Source organism: Lates calcarifer, linkage group LG2, assembly GCF_001640805.2.
Source record: "Lates calcarifer isolate ASB-BC8 linkage group LG2, TLL_Latcal_v3, whole genome shotgun sequence".
Classification (NCBI taxonomy): domain Eukaryota; kingdom Metazoa; phylum Chordata; class Actinopteri; family Centropomidae; genus Lates; species Lates calcarifer.
Window position 1 is genome coordinate 29,536,646 of NC_066834.1, and position 23,917 is coordinate 29,560,562.

At 40.2% G+C, this 23,917-nt stretch overlaps 1 protein-coding gene across 1 annotated transcript; it reads right to left on the reverse strand.

Moving 5' to 3' along the window:
• Positions 1-121: 121 nt before the first annotated feature.
• On the reverse strand, positions 122-5,229 carry si:cabz01068815.1 (Solute carrier family 51 subunit beta). Its single transcript, XM_018668049.2, has 6 exons — positions 5,017-5,229; positions 2,918-2,959; positions 2,447-2,830; positions 1,957-2,070; positions 1,395-1,485; positions 122-1,280 (listed from the first exon to the last, which is right to left on the reverse strand). The coding sequence occupies exons 2-6, from the start codon at positions 2,955-2,957 to the stop codon at positions 902-904; spliced, it is 1,008 nt and encodes a 335-aa protein (XP_018523565.1). The 5' UTR covers positions 2,958-2,959; positions 5,017-5,229; the 3' UTR covers positions 122-901.
• Positions 5,230-23,917: the final 18,688 nt, after the last annotated feature.

Here is a 23,917-nt window from a genome sequence, read left to right on the forward strand (position 1 = left end):
ACATCCTTCACACTACATTCATCAACATGCTATCGTCAATATCCCAGATATTCTGAGTGAGAATGTGAGGTGTCCACCCAAGCACAGTCCACCACGTCTTAAAGAAAGCCATCACAGGAGCTTTTTCCATTAGTGATTTTATTAGTTCATGATTGGCAACCACACATTCAGACTGCATCATAATTCATTATCTTCATATCCTATTAAAGGAAGAGTTCAACACAATGAAACACTGTATGTCTAATGATCACAGAGATGATCACGCAGTGTCTCATTTGTTTAAACTGTGCACAAATAGAAACAAAACATGACACCAGTTTGTGGTTACAGGGGCAGTTTGGTGTTAGGTGGTGCAGTTTATCCATCCATCCACAGCACAGGCTGTTACGTACTGTCAGTGAGCGCAGGGTTCCATATCAGGCAGACAGGATAGTACTACACCACAACCTCACAGTGACAACAAAGCCTCCGTGAAGAAGAAATAATTAATGCACACAGCGCCTCCTAAAACCACAGAGAGATGATTTAACATTTCTGTTTTGTTCAGATCAAACAGATGAGGTACAGTGTGTTAGTTATGCTAACTGTCTCTGTAGCTCTATAGTTACCACAAAAACACGAGAATGGCCTCAGTCTGAGCATCTAACTGTTACAAAGAAAGATAATTAATATATTACTCAAAAATTTGAACAATTCAAAAAACACAAATACTGGTCTGAGTACGGAATAGATTTTTTCACCTTTAGAACTTTGCAGTTAATGTGGACCTAAGGTTTGGAAGGATTTATTGAACTGTTAGAGACTGTCATGCTGGAGTAGCTGAGCTGTGTCACAGGCTGAGATTATTCACTGTACATTAAATCTATAATCTGAATTTTTCACTCCATTTCCACTTTGCCATTTACTGCTCAGCAGCAGCTACCACCTCCTGTTTCTCCTCCTGTTTCTCTTCCTGTTTCTCCTCCTCTTTCTCCTCCTGTTCCTCTTCTTGTTTCTCTTCCTCTTTCTCATTCTCCTCCTCCACCTGTGTTGCAGGATCTGAGTACAGGCAGGAAGTGTTGCCATCTTTCCATGTGACCACAATGTTTCCTGCTCTGAGCGCATTCACCTCTCCGTTGGATGAGGAGAGTTTGTTTTCCTGCATCAGCCTGTCAGGGGATGATGATGGTGGTTTGCTTCTGCTCTCATCTCTGAGTGATGAGATGATCTGCAGCTGCTCGTCTCCTCTCTTCTGAATCAGAGATGCTGCTGCCTTGTACTTTGCTATCTTTTTTCTGCTCCTGTGGGGAAAAAGAAGAAACCATAAAAGTCAGCAGCCTTCAAAATGACATATACTATTTCCACTGTCTTAAACTGTTGCCATGAACATGTAAGTGAGCAACTTCAGGTCATACTTGTTTGCCATAGCTCCCATTCCCAGCAACAGAAAACCAACAAGGAGGCAGACAAAGGCCAGTCCCAGAAGAACAAACTTCCATGTAGTCGCTGCAACAGGAAGAATACAACACTCTGCTAAACACAGAACTCATGTAATACAACTGGAATAAATATATATAAAGTTACATTTAATATCCAAAACAAATCAAACAAAAACACTTTCTCTGAATCTGTTTCTTTAATTAGAGCATCCCTGTATTGATATTGTTCTTGTTATAGTGAAAATTAAATTGTGTTGATCCAGTTGGACAGCTAAAGAGAAAAATGATGAAGGTGAAAAGAAGTGAAACATCCAGACTCAGCTATTCAGGTATGAAGAGGAGTAAACTTCTCTCCTGAGACACAGGTCAGACCTAAGTTTGAACCCACTCAGTCAACAGTGTCTGACACATGGCTAACAGGCATTAGGTGGTATTTTTTCAGGCAGTAGCTGTAGCTTTTAGAAGTCTGGGTTGATGAGAGTGATTTCTGACATGCTATATTTTCATACGGATAAAGTATTTAAGGAGCAGCACTTACAATCCTCTGTGCGATAGTACCAGCGGAGATACTCTTTCTGTTCCTCCGTCATCTCACCAACCTGCTTCTCTGCGACCTCAAACTCATCTGGATCATCAGATGCCCTCCTGAGTCCTGACGATGAGTAGACAGATGAAGAGTAGACAGTTACTTATTGTTCAGGTAACTCGGTTCACTTATCATTTGTTCTAAAAATGTTCCATGTTTTTCAAATTCAAAAAGTTAGAAAAAAAATTCTAAAAGTTTCAAATAATTCTTATCATACTTTATGTTTCAGATTCATAAAATTGTGACTTAGTCGCTGGTGACAAATTTGGTATTTCAGTAAGTCCGTTACAGCTGCATTAAGTCATTTTTCTTTCATGCTGGTGAGCAGAACAAGCTGTAAATGCACCACGACATATAAATTCTAAAAATGTTGATAACATGTTTGCAAACACGCTGTTCCTGTGATCCTTACTGGATTCCAGGAACAGAGGGCTAGACTTACTGAGTTTTTCCTGGCAGATGTCCCCCTCATCCAGAGATCTCCACTTTGAGTATTTACTGTTGTAAGTTAGAATCAGATGTTGACCGTCTACTGACAGCAACATAGATGTGTTTCTGCTGATCAGTCTGTCCCTGTCACAGTCCCACATCAACCCTGCAGCATCCACCTCTGTCTCCTGGCAGGACTGGGTTCGGACTGGCTTTGTCTGCTGGGCTGACAAACACATGGATGATGCGACACCCATCAGCATGCCCTGAGCGATCCAGACCCACTGTTGACGTTCTGAGTCCAGGTTGCATTTCTTCAACAGGACTTCACCTGTAGCTGCTGAGTCCTCCAGACACAAGCTGCAGTGGGTGTTGTGGATCATGAATGCCCTCCCCCCTCCAGGTGTGGTGAGAGCGGTAGATTTAGATTAAGTATATAAATATATACATCAGTCTTAAATGTGTGAATGAAGCATCAGTTTACCTGACAGGAGGAGAAACAGCACAATCCCGACATCAAACATATCTATAGAGGATGGGGAATTGTTGTTAGAAAACAGAGCAATTTCAACCTTTTTATTAAAAATAGAAGACTTTTACTGCAGTGTTCAGAAAGAGTAAATATTAATTGTGGTGCTACATAAGGTTTAGTCCTGAGCTTCTTGTTTTCATTTTGTACAAGCTGCCATTAGGCTCTATCAACCCCTACGCAGATGACACAGAACTCTATATCTCTGCCTCACCAGTTAATCTGAGCTCTGTCCACAATCTGGTAAATTGTATTTCATCAGTCAGTCAGTCAGTCAAAACAAAATTTCAGTTAGAACACAGAGACACAAAAAGGCCAAAAGAGAGAACCTCCTTTCACATCTGAGGCTAAGAATCTGCAAGTAATTACTAAAATGACATTTTGCCAGGGTCACACCATTTCTCTTTCAGGACAATTATGTAAAACTATTTAGGCTTTTGCCTACAGTCAAGTGCTGAGGATGCAGTATTTTGGAAGCCCTGGGTAGTGTCTGCTGGTCTTGCTCTCAGGCTATAGGTGCAATGCATTTATAAAGTATTCAGAAAAATAATAATAATAATAATAATCTACACTCAATAACCTCTTAATAACAAATCCAAAACAGAAAAACAGACTGTCTAATGTGACTGACATCACATTGACATAAGTGTTCTGACCCTTTTCTATGACAAACAGGATCTGTGGAGTTCAGCCAGCGTGACTCTATTTAAGAACTGGAAGTTGTTGTCTAGCCTTCCTCGGATCTGTGCCTTGACATACTCCATACTCCAGGCTCAGACCTCTCCACTGGCTGTGTGGAAGCTGTAGAACTGATTCTGAATCTGAGCTTGTCAAAGTATCTGTTCCTAACAAATCATTGTGCTCTGCTGAGTCTCTCACATTAACTGTTGCTCAGTCCAGGGCTAAAGTCTACAGTGATGCGGCATGTAGACTCTGGATCAGTCTCTCTGTTGATCTGAGAATTAAAATCTCTTTGACAAGTTTTAAAACAAAACTTAAAGTTCAGAATTTTCAACTTGTCTTACTTAGGAACATCCACTATATTTTACCCCATGCTCAGTATTGTTATTTATTTGTTGTCTGGTCTTTAGTTTTCCTACTTTTCTCTTATTATGTGTACTTTGATTGATGCATTTTATATATTATGTTTATGCTATTATTATTATTATTATTATTATTATTATCAAGCAAATTTCAACTCTATTTGACCTCTTTTTACATAAATGTAAATAACTGTGTTTGCTGTTTTTGGTGAATGTAGTTTATTAAACAGAGCATAGGGTTAGTGTTACTATGACACATTAGTAGATATTTAATGCACACAAATGTGTTAAAACTTAACATTAAAAAGGAAATGAATGGAATAAATTTTATGGGTCCAAAATCGTCATTGTATTATCTTTAGATGTGTGTGGAGGGTTGTGAAGCTGTTTCTCTCTGTCTACTTGTGTGTTTAGATTTGTGAATGTTTAGAAGAATCTCTGAAGAGGCAGAAAGGTTGTATATGTGCAAAAGAATCTGCAAATATGTACACATACAAAAAGTGTTCCATAAAACATTATTTTTCAGTTCCACCTCCAGTGCAGTATACCTCCATAGAGATTAAAAACAAAATGAAGAATCAATCGTATTGACATAAATTTTCTATTTCAGCAGCAACCAGTGAAGGAGGAAAAGATAAGCAGAATAATACATGTGTTTCCTTTTGGTTAGCTGCGCTGTATAAAACACATCACTCCATACTGTAGCACATTGTAATGTACCGTAATGTACCATTGTACTGTGTCATATCACACTATCCTCTACCACACAAACACAGCACAGCACATCATACTACACCATAACATACCATCAGCACACACTTCACACTGCTGAGACTGTAAAATAGGAAATAAAGCTTAAACAATCTGCAAATACCCCCCCCCCCCTTAAAATAAATATTGTTTTCCAACCATACACTAACCAATGCTCATCACTGAAATCATTATATCAGTGCATATTTGGTTCTACCTTGAAATTAGAGCTACATATCTTTGTAAAGTTGTTTTACTCACTTCTGTGATGTTCTGTCTGTGGCTGAGACAAGAAGGAGGGAACATCTGACTGTTCAGCACTCAGAAACAAAAATCTTTCCAAAGGTCATGGGGAGGAACCTGCAGATAAATTCATTACTCTGCTCTCCGTGATGAACTGATCACACTGTGTAACATTATGAGCACATTTTGGGAGGAAAGTACTGTCTGAACTGTTTAGTGATCTCAGGTGGAGCCTCTGTGATCAGACTTTTTATGTATTTAGTTGAAACTAACTTTCACAGTTACTGCAGCAGAGCAAATTTCAGACTGTTAAATTTCAGGCCTTTGACCCTGTAGCTTGGTTATTATTTAGACAGCCTCGCAGTGACCTTGTCTTTGCTGTTTCTGAGCGTGTGTGACTCATCGGTCAAACACCTGCACACACATGCACACACACAGAGCTGTGACATTTGCTTGTTAAATGATTTTATTTTTATTGCAAGGGTGTGGAGTGGTGAAGAACCTCTGTGTCACTGAAAGAATGAAGGGCAATATCTGCCCAATTATTCTAAACAGTGAGTGTTACGATAAATAGTGTAAAGCTGATGTGTAACACAGAGAGTGCAGCCAATGCACACAGATTTTCTGTTTGCCTACAGTGGTGATTTGTCTTAACCAGCTCTGTTAACCAGGACTATCAGTGGCCATTTTTGTAGCTCCCTCTGCTGGACATTTGGAAGCTGTGTCCCTGGTTGTTATGTACATGGGAAAAAAGTGAGAAGGTTAATGATTCAATTCAGTTCAATTCAATTTTATTTATATAGCGGCAACAGAGGTTATCTCAAGGCACTTTTCATAAAGAGCAGGTCTAGACCGTACTCTCTAGCGTATAATTACAGAGAGAGACCCAACAGTTCCCACCATGAGCAAGCACTAGGCGACAGTGGAAATAGTGGTAGTAATACTAGAAGCAGTACTAATAATTTCTAAATAAAACAGCAGGTGTTGAGTGGGGTTGTAGGAGCAGCAGGAAGCTTGTAATCACAGATCACATTCTACTACCAGAAGCAGAAATATCTGCAGAAAGAGGAGAGAGAGAGTTTAAGCCTACTCTTAAAAGTGCAGAGGGTGTCTGTCTCCCAGACCAAAACTGGGAGAAGGTTCCACAGTAGAGGAGCCTGATAGCTGAAAGTCCCCCATTCTGCTCCTGGAAACTTTAAGAACCACCAGCAAACCAGCATTCGGGGAACGCAATGTTCTAGTGGGATTGTAGGGAATTATAAGCTAAATTATAAGCTTATCTTGAATAAGTTATTCAAGATAGGATGGAGCCTGTCCATTAAGGGCTTTGTAGGTGAGGAGGAGGATTTTAAATTCTATTCTGATTTTGACTGGGAGCCAATGTAGAGAGGCTAACACAGAAGAAATATGGTCTCTTTTCCTAGTTCCTGTCAGTGTTCATGCTGCAGCATTTTGGATCAGCTGCAGAGTCTTTAGAGACTTGTTGGGGCAGCCTGATAATAATGAATTACAGTAGTCCAGCCTAGAAGTAACGAATGCATGAACTAGTGTTTCTGCATCCTTTTGAGACAGAAAATGTCTGATTTTGGCAATATTACGCAGGTGAAAGAAGGCAGTCCTAGAAGTTTGTTTTATGGGGGGCTAAAGGACATATCCTAATCAAAGATAACTCCAAGATTCTTTACAGTGGAGCTGGAGGTGAGGGCAATGCCATCTAGTATAACTATATCATTAGAAAATGTATTTCGGAGGTGTTCAGGGCCAAGTACAATAACTTCGGCTTTGAGCTCAATAGTAGAAAATTGCTGGTCATCCAAGTCTTAATATCCCTAAGGCATGCCTGAAGTTTGACTAACTGGTTGGTTTCATTAGGCTTCATTGACAAATGTAGTTGTGTATCATCTGCAAAATAATGAAAGTTTATGGAATGATTCCTGATAATGTTGCCCAAGGGGAGCATATACAAGGTGAATAGAATTGGTGCAAGCACTGACCCTTGTGGAACCCATTGTTGTTAACATGTACAAACTAAAGCCAGATAGACAGGACTTCAACCAGTTTAGGGCAGTTCCTTTATTGCCAATAAAGTGCTCCAATCTCTGTAAAAGGATGTGATGATCAAAGGCAGCAGTGAGATCTAACAAGACAAGTACAGAGACAAGTACGTCGTCTGATGCGATTAGGAAATCATTTGTAACTTTCACAAGTGCTGTCTCTGTGCTGTGATGCAATCTAAATCCTGAAAAGCCATGAAAATCTCCCCAAATAAACAAGTGTCCTGTAGAAAATACCATAACTGTTTTGAAACTGACCTTAGGAAGAAAGGGAAGGTAAGATATAGGTCTATAGCTGGCTAGAATGTCTGGATCGAGAGTATGCTTTTTCAGAAGTTTGATTACAGCTACTTCCCTGTTAGCAAGGACAGATTAATCATATCCAGTATAGAGTTGCTAATTTAGGGTAAAGCTTCCTGCTAAGATGGCAGCATGCACAGATGCAGCGGCTCGAGGCTCCTTACTTAGTCTGTTTCTGGCACAATCATGTGTGCTGTGTATATGTAAATAGTGTAAAATTTGTATTTCTTATTGTATATACCTTTCTTCTATACTGTACTTTTTTGTGTTCGAGGAGTACGCACAATTTCATTGTACTTAACTGTACAGTGACAATAAAAGCCTATTCTATTGTATTCTTAAGAAGCCTATTTGAGATGGGGTCTAAAAGACAGGTTGAAGGTTTGGAAGAAGAAATAGTTGAAGTTAGTTGGTGAAGGTTGATGGAAGGAAAAAAGTCTAGTTTAGGTTTTACGGCTGTTTTCCTGGGATCTTGTGTTTTGAAATAGGTCAGTGCTGGTTCAGGGCAGGAGGTGGTGAATTTTGTCTTCAGTAGTTAAAATTTTATTATTAAAGAAGCTCATAAAGTCATTACTACTGAGAGTTATAGGATAATTCTGATCTCTCTGCTCAGCACAGTTGTAGAGAGTGGTTATCCCTTCTGTCAACTCAAACCAGTCTAGCCTTTCTCCTCTGACTTTCCTCATCAGCAGTGTTTCTGTCCACACAGTCACTCACTCAATGTGAGAGACTTTTTGTCACCACCAGTAACTTCTAGGGACTGTTAGGTGTTAAAAAGAGATCAGCATTTTCAGAAATACTCAAACCAACCTGTCTGACACTAACAATCATGCCACGACCAAAGTCACTGAGATCACCCTGGCTGGGGACCAATAATGTGTTATCTTACCTTATCTTATCACAGTTTTTTTTTTCAAATTCTGATGAACATTAACTGAAAGTTATGACCTGTATCTGCATTATTTTATGCAGTCCACTGCAGGTGTATAGTCCGGGCCTATTCTAGGCAAGCATGTATGTGGGGACAGTCAGAAATGTGAAGGAAGCATTATGAGTACACATCATGCTACAGCAACAATTTTTTTTTTTTTTTTTGGTGGGGGGGGGGCACGATAAGGTAGGAATCCCTCAGAGGGAACACTGAAAATTAAAGATAAAAAATGAAATAAATTAACATAAAATATCCCTCATTCCAATTTTAACAATTAACTCCATATCATACAGTATCTCAACTGGATGAGCCTAATTCTCAAAATTTGAACTTAACAGTAATCAATGTTTACAAAACTTTAGTTTAAGTTAGTTAGTTAGTTTGTTAGCAACTTTACAACTCATGTAAAAATCTCCTCTTCCTTTCTCCCCACTCCACTCTACGACTCTCTTGTTTAGGTATTAAGGTACTAACATATTTGTTATAGACTTCTCATGGCCAAAATCACCAAATTCCACTTTCTCTCATGCAACAGGGTGTGATGATAGGGGGTTAGGACTCGTGACACATGATGCTGTAGACACATCAATTACCAGGGCTGTTACATACAATTTATTCAACTCAGGGAAAACTTTCTTATACTTCTGTAGGTGTTTAATAGGTCTGTTTCATTTGGACATTTCTTGACCAACACTGTTTTTTTTTTTTTAAAGACTTTCATCATTTTTTACAGTGCCAGCAAGCACAGCCAGAGGGTACAACAGAGTGGAATCTAGAAATGCACTAGATTTGGTTGCAAATCTAGATATGGCTTTCATTAGGTCAGCATTCTTCAGTAAAAATCTATTTTCCATGTCTGAAATGGCCCTGTCAAGAATTGAGCAGGGATCTTTGCAGAGTCTGATGGGGGGCAATGAGTCTGTATGGCCCACAATTGAGAGCACAACACTTTAACCACAGTGTTTGCTCATTGTGTCCTTCTCTTTGGAGAATGTGAATCATCCCCAGCAGGTCCCGAGATGACTCTCCCCAACACTCATTTTCACAGATGTCTTTTAAGGAATCAGTGATTTACAAAGAAAAGCACTAGAAATTTTTCAGCCTCAAAGAAGTGGTGCCTCTTAATTTGACAGAGCAGGCCTGATGCCTCAGTGCAGCATCCTCTGGCAAGTGCACCCTGTGAAGCTACACAGATATACACACACACAGAGTTTGGAGGGATACAGAGATGAGATGTATAACTTGTATCTTTCTCGTCTGCCTTTTAAACTATTGCAATTAATTACACATTCATTTTGATTTGAAGGGGCAAGACATTTGTTTGGGGGTGGGGCTGCCCATTCTTGCCCCATAGTGGTTAAACTTTCTACAATACTGGATGTGTATCAATTTATCAAGAATCCAGCCATCAGCCAACCAGCCACACAGCCCCTGCCTGTAGTCTGTTCCATACACTGCTATGTGTAAGGATAAAATATTCATGTGTTGAGCCCGGGCCACCAAGCCACCACATTTGTCAGGACCAAGTTAGAGTCACAAATGACATTTAATGAATGTGCATGGTTTCAATTTACATGAACAAATTTGATTTCAGATGGAATCCTTACAACAATATGAGTATGGCCAATTGCGCAGATTACATTTCTACAAATTGCCTTTTGATGTTGGCCTGTTCTCCAACAGTGTAAGGGAGCTTGATGTATTGACTACTCATTTTAATGACCCCATCCAAAACAATAGGCATTATTGAACTCAGGGAAGTAAGAAAAAGAAGAAGAAAAAGAAGCTGATCACAATGTCTTTCAATGAAAAATACATTTATTAGAATTTATAAAATTTTAGAAAAAAGAAAAAAAAAAATCTGCTTTTTGTTTTGAACATTAGGCTTTTACTGCTTACAAAATCTTGTGTTTTGAACAGTTCTTCTTTCAACAGGGTCCTTGGTAAGCTTAAACTGCACACGCTCCAAGTTTGTTGCAAGGTGACCCTTTGCGATGTGCTTTGAAGTGTTTGACTGCATTAATCTAGCCTTTTCACCAGTCTTCTTGCGTTGACCTCTGCAAATCAGAAGAGCGTATTTCCCTTGTGAAGTCAACAATTACGTGTTTAGTTTACATTCAGTTTAGATTTAAAACCTTCTTGATTAAAAAGACACAAAGAATAGGATCGAAACTGTAGAACCACCACCAGCACAACCCAACCAGCAAGCCTTGGGGAAAGCAGGCAGAGTGGCTTTCCTGTATAACATATTCACTGTAGTCTAACTGCCTGGACTGCACTTTTGCCACTACAACCCTGAAGAATAAACAGCTTTAAAATAGCGAGATAAATGGATGAGTCCTTCCTTTGGAGCTGGTGACCTCATCTAGGCTCAATTCCCTTTTGTTTTTTTTCCTATGGAAAAAAAAGCAAAACTTCAAATTAACAATCCAAATAGGTGATTGTCTTCTCCCTTTTAATTGGCTGAAATGTGGTTCAGCCTGTGGCTTCCAGGTGCACCTGCTTTCAATCAGCTGATCATCTGCAGTATTTGCTACTCTTAGCCAGATAGTTAATTTTGTTTGGTGTGGTAACAACTGCAGCCAAACTCTCTAGTGAGCTCTCTTGAGTACTCAAGCTTTGTCTTTACTTGTGAATGCCCTAACACCGGTGTTTCTTTGTGTGTCTCCGTCACTCTGCCTGGACCATGTGTTCCTGCCAATCCTCTGCCATCTGCTCACCTGCTACGTGGATGAGTCGCTATATTCCCCACATCAAGCTCCTACCTTTAAATCTGTTTCCTCCTTGCCACAGCCTGGGCAAAACTTTGTGAGAGTATGACAGCCACATAATATTTTGTGGACCTGGCAAGTGTTGCATTCAATACATGCTGATGACGTTAAACTAGAATGGGTTCAGTGAAAATCGACTTGTTACTTTCATCCAGCTTTAATTTAGACAGTATTACTAGGGAACATCTCATGGTACACAGGTAAATGACAACACAAGATGGACACTAAACAGAGGAGAGACAGGACTGTAAGTACACACATGGGATAATTACTAATAAAGATAGGGCTGAAATAAGGAGGGTAACAGAACAAAGACAGTAAGTAAAAAGACCAGAGACAGACCAGGTTGAGTAACTACAAAATGAAAAAGCAGGACGAAACCCCACAAGAAACTTCAATATAAATTTCGAAATAAAACAGGAACTAAAGTCACCGGGGGAGTGGGTCATAGCATGGTGGCTATTGAGTGTCAATGGAAGCTGTAAATCGTGAAATGTTGTGTGGCCAGACCCCTACAATGTCATCTAAGTAGTGGAAACTGAATGTAGGTTGTAGTGTGCATTTTGCCAGGGCTTCTTGCTCCCATTCGCTCATGTGGGATGGCGCATATCTTTTGACTCATGGCTGTTCTGTTGACCTGGAGGTAGTGTTTGTTGTTAAAGCAGAAGCTGTTGTTGAAGATGTTCTTGTTACGGTCTGACGTTTGTCTAGGTATTTTTTGAAAACATTCTTAATGATTTCTAAACCCTTCTCTGTATGTATGTTGGTATAAAGACTGTCTACATCTATGGTGAAGAGGTGGCTATGGATGGGAACAGCCATGGGTCCAAGTTTGTCGAAAAAAGTGATTTGCATCCTTTAGGTAGCTGGGGTATTTGATAGAGAGGGGGCAGAGGTAATGATCTGTAAATTGTGAATTGTTGTAGTTTGTGCTGTTGCAGTCTGATGCTATTGGATGACTGGGAAGAACCTGAAAGGGTATAATCCAGGTGTGGAGTTCTTTGTGGATCTTGCGTAAAAGGTAGAATTGGTCGAGGTGTGGGTTATTTGGAGCAAACAAACTTTTTTTTGGCTGTTATATATTTCTTCTCATGGAGAGTTTGGATCATGGTGCGAAGTTTGTCCTGTGTAATGGGCTCTATGTTCCTGTTAGCCAATTCTCAGTTTGCATCCAGTGCGTATTGTTGCCTGTCCATGATTATTATTTCAGATCCCTTGTCTGTAGATTTTGTAATTGTTTGGATGTTTTGTCAGTTGGTTCACGGCCCAGTTCTCCTCCCTGGACAGGTTGTCTGGGATATCCATTGAAGGGTCTGCAGGAGCACAGGACCTGATTGTTCAGTTTAATGAGCATCTCTATTTTCCTGTCCAGTTAGGAAGTTTTGGGTTGGATGGGTGTATCAATGTGAATGGGAACAGATTAATTAGGGCAGCAGAAATGGTCTGAGTTTTTTATTCTTCTGGTCCATGTCCCATTTGAAGTTCCTCCAGGTCATATGAATGTGGTCTACAGATTCATGTGAGTCCTTTTTCCAATAATGGTTGAATAATTTTGATAAATTGAGGATTGTAGATTCAGAGTTGTTTTTGAGGCACACGCTAAAGTGCTTTTGATGTGAGAGGTCTGGAGAGTATGTGTTTGCGTGTAGAGGGGTGCTTGGCTCAGTTGTTGCATAATTATAAGTCCAGTTAATTATACCAGCTGCCAAAAATGCATTTGGCTGAGTTGCTGTCCAGTGTAGTGGTTTTCTTTTTCCATGGTGAATTGTTCCTGTGGAATGTCTAATAGGTATCAGAAGCGAGTGTTGATGGTGGTATTTTGTAATATGAAGATTGTTCTGCTATGTTCGTGTGAGGTGTATTGAGTAGTTCATTTTGGGAATTAAATGTCTGCATTGGGGAAGATAAGTGTATTCTGTTTGTACAGAGCTTGGAGCTGTTCAATGGAGGTCTGCTTGGGGTCCTGGTCCCTGTTGTTGAGTCAAAGCCCAACCCAACCCCATGAAATTCAGGCTTTACTGGAAACCAAGACTGATTGTAATGCAATATTTGATTCCCAAACCTGACCCTACACCTGAAATTAAAGGTTTATGGGTTAGAGTTGTGGGTAGGGTCCAACACGTGGTGCCCTCTATTGAAAATGTTACATGGGAGCCACTGAGCAAGTGTGATCCCTGTGGCATACTGAGCATTTGAGTGAAGTTCGTACCTTGTACAGTGATGTGTGTTGAATTTCCAGAGTGCTAGACTTTGTACCCCTGAGTTATAGCTGTTCATTCATTCACTCACTTCCTGTTGTGCAGCTGCAGAGTTCAGTCACAGAATTGTATGTCCCAACATAGAATTTCTGTGAATGAGTAAACGATGCGACTCTTAATGGATAAGCTTTATAGATACTGAATGAATGAAAGAACTCACACTGACACTTTTATGTAAAACAGGAACATTTTGTCCACATTCTCCATCTCACCTGTCTTATTAGGATATGGTACAACAGAACACATTTTAGTTGCTGGACAGTTACACTCTTATCATTATTCATTATATTTGGTTGAGTAATTGATACTTATTGACTGTTAACAAAAGAGAACCCATTCCGTCCCCTTGAATAACCTTCAGATAAACTTGGTATTTGGGATGTGGAACAATTTGTAGATAAGTTTAGGAGGGTGTCTTCACTTGCCTATTCTTGCAGGCCTTCATAGACCGGGAGTCTAAGTTGTTGGATGCTTACCAGTGATATAATTGGAGAATCACTGTGCTTTTTTCTTTGTCTCTGCCCTAAATTTAATGGTCTGTGGTATCCTGTTCTCCTTCTTCTCTCTGTCATCTTTGCTGCAATAATTTCCAGAGAACGTGCTGAGTATTAAGTATTAGACCAATCTTTATTCATTGTAATGAATGAATGAAACAATTATGTTTAATTTCAAAGTAAATAACAGAAACATCTCCTTAGGTCAAATGGTGTCACTGTAGAATATAGGGATACATTAATGAAGGGAACAGCAGAATGCTTAATCACATAAATGAAAAATGCATGTTGTTGTCCTCTGGACAATTGTTAGGTCAGCTACATTTCATGGCGAATTACATCTGTTAATCTTGTATTGACCATCTGAAATTACCATACACCACACAATTAACTTCATCAGCTATTTAGATAGGTTGCATGAATATTGCTTCATCTAGGTAAATGTCTTTCCCTGGGCTTTTCCCTGTCATATAGGCATCTCTGGAAACCTTAAAATCTGTTTTCACTAAAATTATGCATTGAATCCAACAAACATGTTAAATATATCAAGCTGGTCCAGGATTCAACCAAAACTTAGTAGCTTAGTGGGGCTGATCTGAATGCTTCAGAGCTTCTACCATTGCTGTGGTAATAGACATCCAAATCAGTATTCAGTATGCATTACCCACAAAATATATTCTTTATGTATCAACAGTAACAGGGCTCAGTAACAGTAACAGTAACAGGTACACAGTAACTGTGTGCCATAAAAAAATATAGTATCACTGGTTAAAAGGGCTGTGATTTCCATCCTTTTTAAGTCAGAGTGAAGCCACGAACCAGCTGTAAGGATGGGTGTAGTTAGGATTTTATCTTTATCTTATTCAGACCTTTCAGCAATGGAAACCAACGCTAACAACTCACCGAGGAGGAAAATGACTGATTCGAGTTGCATCTGTTTTTTCATAGATGAAGCAAAACAAGCATAATATAAAATGTCATTAAAGAAATAACATGCACACAAACACAGCATCTGCAATATAATGTGTAAAACTGGCAAGAGTTAGTAGTTAATAGTTTTTACAAAACTACAGTGACTAAAGACAGGTCTGTAGATATATAACTTAGATACCCAGAAGGGTAACTTCACCTGGGATAGCATTTCAAATTATATATCAATCCCATCTGATTTACTCTTGGTTACCCTGCTTCCAATAGAGTCTGTTTAGGTTAGAGCTTCTATCCAATCAGCTCTGTGTTGCCAAGTTAACAGAAATCTGCCTTGATGCCTTCAGAATCAACAGTGCAGGCCCTGGTAATTTAAAATGAATGGCAATTAAACTGTTGCTTTGTGGATCCTTTAACCAATCAGATTTAAAGTTGGTGAGACCAGGGGCCATCTAGCAGGCCTACACTAACATCAGTATTTCCACATCATTTGATTGGTTGGTCAAAGAGCATACTGGTCAGAGCTAGCAAACCATGTCTATAGCTACCAGCGCAAGCTAAGACATGTAGGAATAGATTTTAACAGCTGTTTTTTCAACCTACAATGGCTGAGGGAAGAGGAGGAGTATAATGACACTGTTGTAGAGGTAATCTGTGAGTCTCAGTTTCAATGTTACATCCCCCTAGGGGAATGGGATAGCAACACACAAAGAAAACTTAATTTACCTGAGGCAGTCATCCCAAAGGGATCAATGAAGTCTGTCTAAGTCTATGAGTCAAGGTAGAGGATAACTCGAGTATTATTTTGAATAGTTCTCAGTACACAGAGGGTTGACAACAATGTGGAGGAGGGTGAGGCTACTGGGGTTGTGCGAAATAAATGAAAACCAGGCCTAACTACCTCCTATCTCTGAAAACAAAATTCAAACAAATAAGTGTTGTACTAAAACAATACAGGGGGTGGCACCAACCGCTAACCTGGTGTGTCTAGCAAAAAGCACAGCAGTGTACAGGGTACCCTCACTTAACTGTGGTCCTCAACCTCCTTCCACATACCTTGTTTGAAACAAACAATAACTGATAGTGTTCTGCCTAGGCAGGCAGGCAGCACGGGCAATGAGAGAAATCAAGATCCAGCAGGCGTGTCCTTTTATTCCTGCCTCCTGCATGCAGGCAGCCGGTCACAGGTCGAGACCATGATTGTAGGTGGCACCTAGAGAGCAGAGAGGTGAGGAGAGAGGGAAAACCAGGAGAAGAGAAAAGGAAAACCAGGAGGGAAGAAAAACACACACAACACTGGCCTGGCGGGTAACATTCAACAATAAGTCTAAGCGTCTTTGCCATTTTGTTAGTTAATATTGATGCTTCTGCTGGAGATGTGTGTGGAGCAGCTGTGGCTGCAGTGTTTGGAGACCTAATGAATCGTGTTCATTGGGTTTTTGTAGCATTGCTTTGGCATTTAATGGCATTTATTCTGGTTACATGACATGCCTGTCTGTGATGCAGAGTTCTGTTATATTGCGTTTCTGTATATTGTTGATGGTTTCTATGGCCGTGACATCACAATGACAGTAGTATTATGAGCCTGCCACTGGTGTTACATTACCTCCTATGAACATGCCGAGCAATATAACAGGATTAACAAATGAATCCTCAAACTGCGTTCAAAGAAACAAACTAGCTGGCTGAGAATAAACAGAAGCATTTTGGCCTCAACACGTGTATGTTGTACTCTTCACACATACATATGCATATAAAGTATCTTCCTGCTTTAGCTTCTTGTTTTATATTTCATCCAGAATTCCTCAATTAAAACAAAACCTTTCTGTCTGATATTCTTACTCAGTACACATTTCCATATTTTCAATTTTCACCCTTTTTTCCCTGTTAAGAACAACATGTGCATGTGTTTTGAACAGTGGGACTGTGACAGCAGTCATTTTAATCTCTCACCTCTGGGATGCTGAGAGGTGACAGATTTCAGGGTGGGTCATGAGTGAATGCACGTCTGGATCTCTACAGAGTGTGATGAGATTGTTGTCTTTGTGGCCTACTGTCCCACAAGGAAACACAATCCATGCAGACTCAAAGTCTGCCATGTTGAATACTTGGAGTCAAAAGTCATTCATCCAGCCAGTGTTACTATATGCTACAGTTACAGCAGTCAACTTAGAACATATTTTCTTTGACTTGTGCGTAACATGTGTGCCACAATATACACTCACCGCCCACTTCATTAGGTTCACCCATTCTACTGCTCTTTAAAGAAATATCTAATCAACCGATCACATGGCAACAGCTAAATGCGTCTAGGCATGCAGACATGGTTGAGTTGTTCAAACCGAGCATCAGAATGAGAAAGAAAGGTGATTAAAGTGACTTTGAACATGGCCAGAGAGGCTGGTCTGAGTATTTCAGAAACTGTTGATCTGGGATTTTCCTGCACAACCGTGTCTAGGGTTTGCAGGAAATGGTCTGAAAAAAAGAAAATATCCAGTGAGCAGCAGTTCTCTGGGCAAGAATAACCTGTTGATGCCAGGTCAGAGGAGAATAGCCAGACTGCTTCAAGTTGATAGGACGGCACCAGTAACTGAAATAAGTCTCCATTTAGATGGTAGGGTCAGAATTTGGTGTAATGCATGAAAGCATGGCTGGTGGTGGTGTAATAGTGTGGGGGATATTTTTTGGCACACTTCAGGCCCCTTAGTACCAAATGAGCATCATTATTAAAATAATGCTCAGTTTGGTCAGGACTGTGCCAAAAAAAGTGTTGGCTTTATTCTGTGTGTCTGTAGACCTTAATGGTAGTGTTGGTCTTGTCTGTGTTAGACTCACACAGTAAGTGTGTAGAGTAGGTTTTACACCACCATTTCAGTAAGTGTGTAAAGAAAACATGTGGAAGCTCTTTGCATACAATACAAGCTCAGTATTAAATGGTTGCTGCAGAACAGACTTTATTCAAGGCCAAAACCTCTTCTACATGATCTGCTGTGCATTTTAATAACCAGTAGATGACTCAAACACATTCCATTCAGCTGACTTGGACTACGTGTCTGATAATTGAATTGTGTGCAGCTTAGCATGGATTGCATGTTTAACAGTCCAAACTAAACACAGTTGTTGTTGTTTTCTGTAGTGGTAACCTGTTGTTGTGAGATGCCAAAACTGCCTTAAGTAGTTGGCATGATATAGTTTTTAATAGTAATCCATCCATCCATTATCTATATCACTAATCTGTTAGGGTTGCAGAGGGGCTGGAGCCTATCCCAGAGGTCCAAATGTAAGCCTGTTTTCTCCAACCTATCCCTGCTGATAAGCTCATGCTCTATTCCTGTCATCATATGTTGTCAAATGACATCTGGATCATATCATTGTTTGCTTATTTGTTTTTCAGTTGCCAAAAATTTTGAGGACAATATTTTTGAAGTCACAGTTAGTGTGTAATAGCAACAGTTTGGTGTCATCTGTGTCTCACCTTCACCATGGGGAAAAAAGGAGGAATGAGGAATATATTTCATCACAATTTTCATTGATGACATTAACACTGGTGTACATACAGTATGTCAGAGCCTCATCATTGTTTTAAGATTCAAGCTGTTTTAGACTCAGTCCAGGCACAGATGTGGTGTGTGGATGAAGTACCAAATGGATTCATATACATTTGTATGTATTTGACTGTATTGTAAATATTTGCAGTGGATGTAGCAGATGGAGCTTGTTCATGTCTGTTATGTAATCAGAAGTCTTTTGGGGGAACTGGGGGACTCTGGTATTCATTTTCCTTTTCAGTACAATTTTTATTTCACATATGTATTCTGTACACACACACACTCACTCTCCCTCAGCTAGAATGCATGAGTAGGTTTCTCAGTGCCAACCACCAGCTATATTTGTTATGCTAATTTCAAAACAAGTGGGAGTAATTAATTGATTGGGTACATGGAGGCCTTTCAGGCAGAACTTTTCTCTGCTCTTCAGCCTTCTCTGAGCCTCTCCTGGGATCTAAGTGTTAGTCCTAAGGCTGCAAATTGGGCTGTTGTGCTGATTAAAATGTGACACACACACACACACACACACACACACACACACACACACACACACACACACACACACTTTAAATGAAGCACAAGTGACTCATGTTTCTGTTGGTATCCTGACCCTGTAGCAGTAAATACAGCTCTAACTGCTGGCTGAAACATACCTGAGTTTGGTGTTTGGCTCCAAGGTCAAATATCTGCATCTGCTGTCATTTCCAAGCACAACGAGTCAACAGTATAATTTGAGTTTAAGAGCAGCTGGTGGCAGATGAAAAATATCTTCCCTGAAAATATGGCTTTGGGGCCAAAAGGAAACAGGCTAAAGGTGTAAACAACCTTTTATCATGTGCAATTAACAAGCAGCTATAATAAATCACAGCTGCTCTGTGTGTCACATATATTAATGACTTTCTCCCTTATTGAGAGAAATTAATTATTTACAATGCACAGGCGGAGAATGAAATCCCACAGGAAGAATTGTGTTTCAGTGTAACAGAGCTGCAGAGGGGAGTCTGATGGAAAGCTTATGACATATTATTATCTCTGTGTGTAGGAAGGGTGTGTTTAAACAGAGTGTGAAGATAATTAGGAACACTTCCTATTTCATGTATTCATAGAACACCATTAACAATATTGCATACACACTGCACAGTGACTGGGTTTGAACTGGTTTCACTGGGAACAAAGAATCACCTCTCTGGGTTATAAATGTGCTGAGCAAATGTTTTTACAATAATGGTCAGATTCAGAGAAGAATATTTCATCTGTTGAGGCGCAGGTTATAAAATGGAATGCCATCATGAATATGGTCATGTAAGATCATATATGTTTCATGGGAAGCTGTAGTAATATAAAAGCAATGCTGCTGTTGTACTTTTATTTATATTTACAATGGGTCACTTATCTGAATCTGCAGCACTTCTTCAGCTTCACTGTTCGACCGCAGCAGCAGCTGTTCAAAGAAGGAGCTGTAAAAATCCACTGTCCACTACCTCCTCAACACCAAACAGCAGACAGACACAGTTAGAGACCAGCAGAACTTTAGCAGCTAAAGACCCAGATATTTCCCTCAGGAGTTGGCGGAAACCAAAAACGGAGCTAACATGTTGGCTCACATCTGGCCTGACACTGCTTACTGCTACGAAATCTGTGCTGTGTGTGATTAGAGTTGAATACGAGGGTAGCTGTTCTTAGTATGCTGAGGGGATTCTCACCTGTGGATAAAATATCATCAGCAGCTGCATATAACTGGCCTTCTACATGCACAGTGTTCCTCAGCAGCAGGTAAAAACCAAGATAAAGTGCCTTAGTAAGGTGTTGTCACCAGAAGATCTCCAATGCTTCTTGACATTGATTCGTCAAGTCTCTGAACTCTCTAGATGTTCCTTCATTTGGTGTTTTGATGATGTCTAACACGTTGGTCCAAAATCTCCTGTAGGTGTTGAACTGGTTGAGATCTGGTGACTGTGACAGCAACAGCATATGACTCATATAATTTTATTCTCAAACCATTCAGTGACCTCTCATGCCCTGTGGATGGAGGCATTGTCATTCTGTTTCTTCACAAATATTTCAGGTTTTGTCGTCTATCTGTACGTGTCTGTGTGCCATTACATTCATTACATTCTTACAACAGTGTGTGTTAAAACAGGAAATATTTCTACCCCATTTTTAAATATTTCATAAAGAGTAAAACTGAATTTTGATATTATACAGAAACCAATGCCTAGTACAACATATATGTTACAGAAAATATGAAATGGTTACCAAAATACACTGACAGTGCACAGTTAAGAAGACATCTTCACCATCAGTATATTATTGACCTGTCACATATATGCTCAACACTCAATGTGCCAGAGCCTGATCCATTTTAGAAATGCTTTGCAAGGGATCTTCTTCAAAGGTCTGGAAGTGGATCACGCCTTTGCTCCAAATGTTGTGGTGTGCCCCCCATGACATCTGCATGCTGCTGGGGACATCCAGAAGCTGAGGAAGAGGATCCAGTGCCACCATCACCTCCTGTGCAAAAGGATGAACATGGAGGTCAGCAGTACAAGTGTCTGCCCCAAACCCAGTTTCCATCACCTCTGCAAGGTCATGACTATTTCATTGTGTAAAGTTACATTTTGGTTTCAGTCAATAATTCAAGAATGTTTCCTCTACATTTTTATTTTCACATTAATAAATCAAGAACTTGCCTCCTCTTTCACACAATGTTTATTTCACACAATGTCATTTTTTTTTTTCTTACAGTGGATCTTTCCACCAGAGACCATGTGCTGCCCAAGGAACAATAAAATCATTAACTCTCTGTTTAAACCAGTGGTAAAGGGGCTTCACACTGGTCAAATTATTCTAAATAATAAATGTAGAGTATCTGAATGTAAATTGAGGTATTTAGTAAATAGGACAATATGTTGGCTATGTCTTGCATTTAAACCCTACATGTGTTCAATTACTCCTAGAATCCTTTTCCATCTGTGTGGTCATTATATTTAGCTCATAGGGGTAGGTTGGTCACTATGCATTTGGGGACTTCTACCTTTACTCAGTGGGTAGAAGTGCTGTAGAAGCCTTGTGTACTTGAGGTGGCAGTTCTGAAAAAGGGCTCCTGACAGCTATTGCTATTGACCATCATGTAAAAGGTGGGAGGAAGGGGCCTGTGCAGTACAATGACTCAGGCAGTGGTGAGAGCAGGGGTCAGGAACATCTCTGACAGGTGGGAAGTGTCACTAAAAACTATTCCATGTACAGGGCAACTTACTTCTTTTGATTAACACAGGAGGATAAGGACAGGACAAGTTTATAAGCTCTCTAGCATGTACTGGGTGACTGTCTGAACTCCCTACCCTGTCTTTATTGGTGAACCCAGCCTTGTATTTGCCATCTCGTTCTTTTGATCACTACTCAAAGGTCATGATCCATCCATAGGTGAGGACTGGAATGGAACTGGTAAATCAAAAGCTTTGCCCTCCAACTCAGCTGCGTTTTTGTGAACAAGACCTAGAGATACTTTATACGCACTTCCAGTTTGGAGGGAGCAATGCTTGTATTTCTAGCAGAGAGCCATGGCCCCAGACTTTGAGGTGCTGACACTCATCCTGCTGCTTCACTCTCCAGCAGAATGTGGACACTCTTCTACTCCAAATCACAGACAGGTTTAGCATCAAGCATCAACCCTAACAGAGGCAGACACCAACTGGAAACATGTTTGGCTTGTAGCATTGAGGGTATCTGAGCTAACCAACTTACACACAGTTTGTACCATCCACTCCTAACTATGTGTAAACCACGTCTCTGTTGAGGAGCAGTTTATGCTTTTGGACTCCTTGGTCAGTGGAGTGACTCTGTACAACACAGTTCAAGCTGAACTGAAGGAAGAAGGTGAACTCCCTGAGGATTCCAGTGATGTTACTTGTTTTAGTTCAAGTTTTATTTTGAAATGTAAAATGCTGGTGTGACTGGGCTTTGCAGAAATGGTTACTTTGTTTGAACAGAGTGCAATGGCCTAATCAGATCCTTTGCTCTGGGTATACCCAGAGGGATGTGAAAAGGATCAAGCATCATATAGTCAGAACAGCCCTGCTCCTGATCTATGGATCTACCACACACATAATGAAAGTTTATGGTTTCTAGACTCTGTAATGAGAAGACTTTCTACAACATGAAGGTCAGTCTCAGTATTTGTATAAAGCACTGGAGTCAGTAATCTGGGCAGGGCACATGCATCCTTTTGGTTCCTGTATCCATCACTTAACGGAGCAGTCCTGTGTGGCTTCAGCTCTCAGCCCAAAGGAAGTTTAATGATTAAGGTTAATTTAGGGTGAGGGATTCTGATGAAGGATTTAAAGTATAATTAGGATTAGGTTGAGGTTATCATAAGGTTTAAGATGAAGCACATAATGGTTTGGGTTGAGTGTGTGTTGATTAATCCCAGTTTATTCAGTTTGGTTTACTGCAGACACTCACAGGAGACAGATTGTGTCTCTACTGCTCACTGCAGACACACAGATGAAGATGGTGGCAGTTTTTAAAGAAATATAGATCTCGTATTCACAGGACTTCCTCTCTCTGTGATCACTTTAATCTTCTCCACATTTCCACGCTTTTTCTCCCTCCTCCTCCCCCCTCCATATCTGTCACCCTCTCTTTGCTGTGACACTATGTGTCATAGGATGTGGCCTGCCCACTCACAACCACAGCATCCCCTCAATGATATGCAGGACTCAGATCCTAAATCCTCACAGCGCACTGCTCCACGGAGATTCTCTCCTCTTAATGTGATTCTGCCAGCTCTCACCATCTCTGCTTTATGCCACATTTCTATTTAATGTGTTTTTCTTTCCACTGCACACAGCTCGATAAAGCGCAGCTCATGAATAAATTGTGAGGTGTCAAGGTCTCAGCTCAGTTTGCCACAAGTTTAGATTTTGTGACATTTCTGGCAGCACTGGGCATCAGGAGTGTCAGTGCAATACACTTGCTGTTTAAACAGAGAGTGAGCACCCAAGGGGAACAAAGCTGATGGCTGGAGGGTGGTGTTAAAGGCCAGAGACATATGGACCAGAAAATTAGAGATATCTGATAAAGAAAACCTATTCAAGAGGGACCTGACCACAGACTCTCTGCTGTCTGTTTTTAAGATGCTTAGTAAATAGAAAGTGTCCCCTGTACCACCACCCCCTCCCCCAAGAAAGAAAATACATATTTGTGTTTTCAGGAGGCATCGTAACAAAATAAGGAATCTTCATTTAAAAATGATTAATGAGCCAAGCTGAAATGGTCTGAATCAGAAATGTGGGGACCACATGTTGCCTTTAAGGAGAATACTTGCTGAACACACAAGCACAGTAGTGTCATGAAAGTGTCCTTCAGTACATAATTGTCCTCATACAGAAATGCTTTAAAGAACCAAAAAATATTCTCCACTTTCTCCTGGTGAGTCTCTGTCAAGGTGATATAATGTATACCCTTCTGCAAAATTATTAACATAGCGCACAGAGGTGACATTGCTCCTCAGTCCATTTGTGTCCTCATCACTCCCATCTCTCTGTCTCCTGGACCCTTTATTAGTGAGGGTCAGACAATTAGCCTCTCCTTGAGAAGCTCCTGTTGAGAAGCTACTCATCAGCCACTCCCTCATC